The 7,780-nt window shown below is 41.6% G+C and overlaps 1 protein-coding gene across 1 annotated transcript; it reads right to left on the bottom strand.

The window, feature by feature from the left end:
• Window positions 1-6,069: 6,069 nt before the first annotated feature.
• LOC109241014 lies at window positions 6,070-6,894 on the bottom strand. Its single transcript, XM_019407723.1, has one exon. It carries the CDS (start codon window positions 6,892-6,894, stop codon window positions 6,070-6,072), a length of 825 nt encoding a protein of 274 aa, XP_019263268.1.
• Window positions 6,895-7,780: the final 886 nt, after the last annotated feature.

Raw genomic sequence — 7,780 nt, 5'->3', positions numbered from 1 at the left:
CTGAAAAAGATACACAAAAGTTATGGGCGGTTAATAAAGGGGGCGTACCTCTTTCGTTTCGGAGTGGGGCGACGTGTCGCTGTAGCGCGTCTGTATGCCTTGGTGGCGGATGGGAGGATCTGGTGTATGGCTGATGTCGATCTCTGTTGGAGCGGGGAAGTTGTTCTCGTCGTCCTTCGTTCCGTCGATCTCTCCTCGTTTCTGAGTGTATCGCTGTTAGCCGTTGGGTCGGCCCATTAAGATCGTCCTCGTCCGCTCGTACCTCGGCGCAATAGGCGTTGTGGATTTCCTCCCATGTGGTAGGGGGATATTTCATGAGGCGGCTCAGCAGCTTCTTGGTTGCCCTCGAACCATCCCTGCTTAGCCCGTTCTGGAAAGCGGCGACTGCCATACCTTCCGATACGTTTGGTAGACTCATCCTTACCCTGTTAAACCTTGCCAGGAAGTCCCTGAGTCCCTCTCCTGTGGTTTGCCTAACGGCGAAGATGTCGTTGACCCTGGCCTCCGCTTTCTTCGCGCCTGCATGGGCTGTGACGAACTTATCCGCCATTTCCTCGAACGTTGATATTGCCTTAGCCGGTAGCTGAGAGTACCATGTTAAGGCCCCTCCTGTCAATGTCTCGCCAACCTTTTTCAGCAGCACCGACGGTACCTGTTCTTTCGATAGGTCGTTGCCCTTCACAGTGGTGACGTAGTGGAACAGATGATCCTCGGGATCTGTGGTTCCGTCATATACCCTCAAGTAGGGTGGCATCTTGAAGGTTTTTGGGGTGGAGTGAGGGGCAGCTTCTTCAGTGTATGGTTGTTCAACGAACCTTCCCACGTCGCGTTTTGGTAGCAACTTGGGAGCACCGGGGATCTTGTCGACCCTCTCCTGATGTTCTTTCATCTGACCGCGGAGCGCCTTGTTTTCATTTTCCATTTCTTCCATCTTCTTTAGGATGGCTGTTAGCGTGCTATCGTTGGTCTGTATCTCGATGGGTTTGTCATTCGCTAGTGCAACTTCCGGTTCACCCACGGCAGCAGTGGTACCTACCGTTGGTGTACACCCGATGTTACTTTGTGGTGACCTCTCAACCAAGCCACTTAGAGTGCTTGTTAGCCATCTTTCCAGTAGCTCCTTGACCGCTGAGGGTGCTTCCGTAGCCGCAGATGTGGAAGCTCCTTTTTCGTGCAAGATCGTCAGACCTTCGGATGGGGGAGGTGAGATCTCTGCACCCGGTGTGATGCTAGGGGTTGCATTCAGGATGCCATCGTCACTGGCCTCGTTGAGAGGGCCAAGGAGATTAGCAGTGACACCCAATATCGCTTTCGATCTTGTGTTATTTTCAGCCATTTTCTGTTTTTGTGTGGTGTAGAGAGTGGTAGTTGGTTGATCTCTAGGTGGATACTATGGTTTTGATTCTCGAAATCCCCATAGACGGCGCCAAATTGTTTGCTCAAAAGTTAACAATATACTTTGTAAGCTAGAAAACAATCAAAAATAAGAAAAGGGTAAATCGTAATCAAATATAATAATCCTAGAGATGCAAAGATGATATTATTGTTGTAGATCTAGTATTGCAAAGTGATAATATGGACTCAATAAGATATGTTCGTTTGAGGCAGAGATAGAGAGAGGGAGAGCCAGAAAATGAGAGAGTTGTATTAGATCCGAATCCCCTTTTTACAATGTGGAGGTCTCCTTTATATAATAAGAGACCTTCCTCGAAAGAATCAAAAAGTTACAAAGACAGGTAACGTCTCCCTAGTGAAGACACTGAGTCCTAAACGATGTCGCTTTTGTCCCCACGTCCGAGTCGTACCCGCTACATTAGTCGGCGTACACTCACTAGGCGTACCCACTGGCGTAGAGATGCTGAGGGTCAAATTTGACCCTATACAGTAAGAAAGACAGCAAAACTAACAATATTGTCGTGTTCCATTCAATTTCTTCCTCTTGTTTTATTTCTTTTTCAGAAAATCTTAAACCTAATTAAACTAGTCCGATCGGATGCTAGCTGAACTTGCAAAAGAGCCGATCAATTTCGCAAATATAAAAACTAGCTGAAAACACTCGTTAAATAAGGAAGATGGACAATGTTAAATAAATGTAGAAGCTGGGCATTTGAATAATGGTTAGTATAGCCACTAAAAAAACTGGAAAGGAATTATTCCCAAACAAATTAATGATCGAATGGGATGACATTATGATTCTATGGCTAAAGATAAAGAAAAAAACAAACAAAGATAAAAGAAATAGTGAGAGAAAATTAAATCCATCGCTATTTGAATTGTAAGATATAATCCATCTCGAGAGACTCTTTTATGTTCTCTTTTTCCTATGTTGCGCTTTCCATCTCAAGAAAGAAATATTACAAAAGAAAAAATTAAAGGAACACAAATAGTTGCTGAAAGTGATCATTTTCCATTGCCTTTGCTGCGTATATTTATACAGTGGATTTGTGAATCCAAATCTAAGTAGATAAGTACAATAGATATTTATACAAGACTTAGAATCTCAGTAAAACTAGGACTCTAGTTGAAAGCAATTTAAACTAACGGAATCACGTGGATAATGAAAAGTTGTTATGATTTTGAATCCCTTTATCATGCCCCCGCAAGATGGGCTGGATGGAAAGAAGACCAATCTTGTTGACTAGTTGGAGAAACGTCCGCTTAGGTAGGGCCTTTGTAAGGGGATCCGCTAATTGTTCACCTGTTGGTATATATCGCACGACAATTTCTCCCTTGGAAACTTGGTCTCGAACAAAATGAAAGTCAATGGCTACATGTTTCATCCTACTATGGAAAACAGGATTTTTACAAAGATAAGTAGCACCAATATTGTCACAATATATAACTGGTAATTTGAGCTGCTTTAGAAAGAGTTCACGAAGAAGATTAGAGAGCCAGTTCACTTCAGCCACTGCAGTAGCCACCGCCTTATATTCTGCTTCAGTAGATGATCTAGCAACTGTACGCTGCTTTTTGGATGACCAACTGATCGGATTAGAGCCAAGAAAAATTAAGTAGGCTGATGTAGACATGCGATCATCATGGTTTCCGGCCCAATCAGCATCAGAGAATGCTGTTAGGGACAAGGAAGAAGACTTCTTGAAGTGTAAGCCATAAGTTATAGTGTGCTTCAAGTATCGAAGAAGCCTTTTGACAGCCTGCCAATGCTTAACAGTTGGAGAGTGCATGAATTGAGCTAACTTGTTTACCGCAAAGCAAATATCTGGACGAGTGAGCGATAGGTATTGCAAAGCACCAATAGCTCGCCGATACTCTTTTGCATCCGTTGGAGCAGAACCATCATTGAGAGACAACACTGATGAATTAGACAGTGGAGTAGACACCCCTTTAGCATCTAACATGTTGTGGCGTTCTAGTATATCAGATATATATTTGTGCTGGGTCAGAAGTAAGCCACCATTGTATGGAGTAACTTCTACACCGAGGAAGTAGTATAGGCTGCCCAAATCTTTAAGAGAAAATTGAGAGGCCAATCTAGTAATAATAGACTGAACAGCAGACCTCGAGTTACCTGTGATAATAATATCGTCTACATACACTAGAAGAAATAGCAGAGACTCACCACAATGATAGATGAACAGAGAGTTATCAGAATGAGCATTAGTAAAACCACACAAAAGCAAGTAAGAACGAAGCTCCAAATACCAAGCACGGGGAGCTTGGCGTAGACCATAAATAGCTTTCTTCAAGAGGCAAACATGATCTGGAAATCGAGAATCCACAAAGCCTTGAGGTTGTTTCATAAAAATAGTGTCATGCAAAGTACCTTGTAAAAAGGCATTGTTGATGTCCAACTGATGGATAGGCCAACCAAAGGTGACGGCGATGGAGATAATAACACGTACTGTGGTATGTTTTGCTACTGGGCTAAATGTGGAGTCGAAGTCAAGGCCTGGTCGTTGGGTATATCCTTTGGCGACAAGGCGCGCTTTATAGCGCTCCACAGTGCCATCAGGATTGTGTTTGATTTTGAAGATCCATTTACATCCTATGACATTATGATGGGGGGATGGGGGTACCAAGGACCAAGTTTGATTGCGTTGTAGAGCATCAAACTCTACTTGCATTGCATTACGCCAGTGAGGATGTTGGCAAGCTTGGCGATATGAACTAGGAGCTAATGGAAGAGGAGATGATCCAGTTGTGGCTAAATAATCAAAGACCTCTTTTGGTTTGAAAATATTGTTCATTGACCGTGTTACTGGTCGATTTTGGTTGGGTGATAAAGCAGACCGGTTAGACTGGTTAGTTGACATTGGTGGAGTTGTGGTTATTTCAGAAGAAGTTGTTTGGGGATGAGTTGAGTCTTGAGGATGAGATGGGCAGGTGTAGTTTCCAGTAGTGTTAACAGTAAGTGTTGGATTGGGTTGTGCAGGGAGTGAAACAGGTAGAGAAGAAGAGAAAGGTGAAGTAGTTACCTGTGATGGTGATACAAAAGGCTCATCACTGATCAAGGCAGAGTAATGGGAATCTCTGTTCATCGGCGCCATTTGTATCTCATCAGATAGAAGAGTTTTGGAAGAAGTTTGACCTTCTCTAGTAGGTGAAGAAGATTCAACAGGATGAATTACCCATGGACCTATTTGTGTAGGATTGACACGAGGTAGAGTAGTTTGATAGTTTTTGAAGGGGAATACCGACTCTACAAAAATGACATGGCGAGAAGAGTAAAATTTCTGATTTTGAGGGTCGTAGCAAATGTAACTGCTTGACATTTTTTCATACCCCATAAATACACATGGTTTTGATTTATTGTCTAACTTGTGGCTTGTGCATGGCCTAAGCCATGGATAGCATAAACAACCGAAGACCCGGAGTTTCGAGTAGTTGGGAGCAATGTTAAATAATGTTTGATAAGGTGATTTATTTTTGAGAATCGGTGTAGGCATGCGATTGATTAAGTATATGGCTGCTTGACATGCTAGTGACCAAAAATGAAGTGGAACGGATGCATGGTGTAGCAGAGTAAGAGCCGTCTCTATGATATGACGATGCTTTCGTTCAGCCGTCCCAACATGTTGGGGAGTGTACGGTGGGCTGGTGAAATGTTGAATGCCCAGGCGACTAAGTAAAGAACGTAGGCCAATGTATTCGCCACCACCATCACTATAGACAGAACGAATTGATGTATTAAAGTATTTTTCAACTTGATTTTTAAAGTTATCAAAGACGGACATGATATCAGATTTTTGTTTAACTGTGAAAAGCCAAGAATACTTCGTAAAGTGGTCGACAAAAACAATATAGTAGCGAGACTTATCAAAGGAAGGAATAGGAGAGGGTCCCCACACATCTGAATACAGAATGTCAAGAGGTCTAACACTTTGCAAAGTATTTATTCCAAATGAGAGACGATGACTCTTATTACATAAGCAAGAATCACAAAAAGTAAAAGACTTGGATGTAGACACCGGAAGGTTCAACAACGAGACCATTGACTTTGTGACGCGAGGTTGAGGATGACCAAAACGAGCATGCCATAAATGTAGTGGTGGATGACTAGTTGACATTGCAAACTGAGTTGAAGGTGGGGATTGCTTGGCGACACGATCAATTGATGGCCATTCGTATAGATCCCCATTATTCTGGCCTCGAAGAAGTGATGCCCCCTTTCTCAGATCCTTCACGACAAAAGAATATGGAAAGAATTCAATGGAGGAGTTATTTTGTCTACAAAACTTGGCTACTGAAATAAGATTTTTTCTTATGTGAGGTGCACACAGGACATTATTAAGCATAAATGAATTAAAATTAGAATTTGAGAGAGTGGTGTTTCCTATATGTGAAATAGGAATACCATTACCGTCACCAATGATGATCTCGTCCGTGCCAGTGAAATCTGATGCAGACATGAGGTTTTGTGGATCATTTGTCATGTGGTGTGATGCTCCTGAGTCAATCACCCACCTGCTATTTGACATGTTGTTACGAGCAGCAAAATTAGCTTGCATTTCAGCAGCAGAGTGAGATTTTGAGCGGCAAACTTTAGCTATATGACCAAATTTGTCGCAAAGTTGACACTGAACTTGTTAATTGTTGGATTGTCGCGGATTATATCCATTCTGCTGTGAGATGATTGCTGGACTGTCCATTTGTGGAGAAGGACTTGCGATTGGTGTTGAAGTTGTTACTACGAGGTCGACTGTTTGAGGAGTTTCTCTGATTGAGTTGAGCAGTGATAGTGAGTTGTTCCTTCTTGGCATCTTCATGCTTTAGGAAAACTTCATGACCAAGTAGTTTATCATATAGTTCTTCAAAGCTTAGAGGTGTGTCTCGGGATCGGATGGCTGCTGAAATTTCCTTAAATTCAGGCCCTAAACCACTAAGGACTTTAATCGTCAACTCTTCGCTAGTTAAAGGAGATCCAGTGGCTGCCAGTTCATCCGCTAAGGATTTTATTTCACCCATGAAATCAGCAATAGATTTTGAATTCCTTCGCAGCGCGGATAGTTGTTCACGAAGTCCAAAAATCCGAGCCTGGGATTTGTTGGCATATGTAGTGTGAAGACATTTCCAAGCAAGTGCAGCTGTGGTGACATTGGCTATCATTGGTGCGATTGTGCAATCCACCGAGGCCATGATTGCATTTTGAAGAAGGCTATCTTGCCTTGTCCAGATTTTGTAGGCTGGGTTGGGCTTTCTTGAACCACCTGTTGAAATAAGGAACTGTGGAGAACACAGTTCCGTGCCATTTACATAACCCATGAGATCATATCCAATAAGGAGAGTGGAATGTTGAGCTTTCCATGTCGAGAAATTGTGACTGCCAGTGAGTTTGAGAGGTGGTTGGGATGCAGGATTAATGGTGATTAGTTGATTTGGTGGAGGGGCACTGCCACCAGTAGCAGCAACAACAATAGTATCTGAAGAGGACATTGTTGCTGGTTTGGTTTGAGAGAGAAAAAAAAAAGAGGTGTTCCCATAATCAATTACTCGTTGGAGTCTTTGATGCTCTTGATACCATGAAGGAACACAAATAGTTGCTGAAAGTGATCATTTTCCATTGCCTTTGCTGCGTATATTTATATAGTGGATTTGTGAATCCAAATCTAAGTAGATAAGTACAACAGATATTTACACAAGAGTTAGAATCTCAGTAAAACTAGGATTCTAGTTGAAAGCAATTTAAACTAACGGAATTACGTGGCTAATGAAAAGTTGTTATGATTTTGAATCCTTTTATAAAAAATAATACTCCCTCCGTTCCAATTTATGTGAACCTGTTTGATTGGGCGCGGAGTTTAAGAAAAAATGAAGACTTTTGAAATTTATGGTCCTAAACAATTCAAAAATGGGCCTATAGTATTTGCGTGGTTATAAAAGCTTCTCATTAAGGGTAGAATTGTAAGTTTAAGCTAAATTGTTTCCAAATTTAGAAAGGGGTCATTCTTTTTGGAATGAACCAAAAAGAAAATAGGTTCATATAAACTGGAACAGAGGGAGTAGTTACTAGGAACTAGGAATACAACGTACGTGGACTTTGGTTTTAAAAAAGTGACAGGAAATCTTTTAATTTGCCAACATGATGTATCAAGTAATATACAGAGAATCGAACTATTGATTTAAATTCCCGACCTTCAGAACATGGGAAGTTGTTTATTTTTTTATTTTTTATTTTTTATTTTAAAAGAAAAAAGAAAAAGAAAAAAGCATCGGTCGGTGGAGTTCAGGTTAAGTTTTTGTCTAGTCTTGCGGACAGCAGTTAATGAAGCTCTAATAAATTGGTTTTCTAAAGTTTCTTTCTGTCATGGATATTGATATC

This window comes from Nicotiana attenuata, unplaced genomic scaffold (assembly GCF_001879085.1).
Source record: "Nicotiana attenuata strain UT unplaced genomic scaffold, NIATTr2, whole genome shotgun sequence".
NCBI lineage: Eukaryota > Viridiplantae > Streptophyta > Magnoliopsida > Solanales > Solanaceae > Nicotiana > Nicotiana attenuata.
The sequence above is the reverse complement of the archived record's forward strand: the minus strand, read 5'-3'. Positions and strand labels throughout refer to the sequence as shown.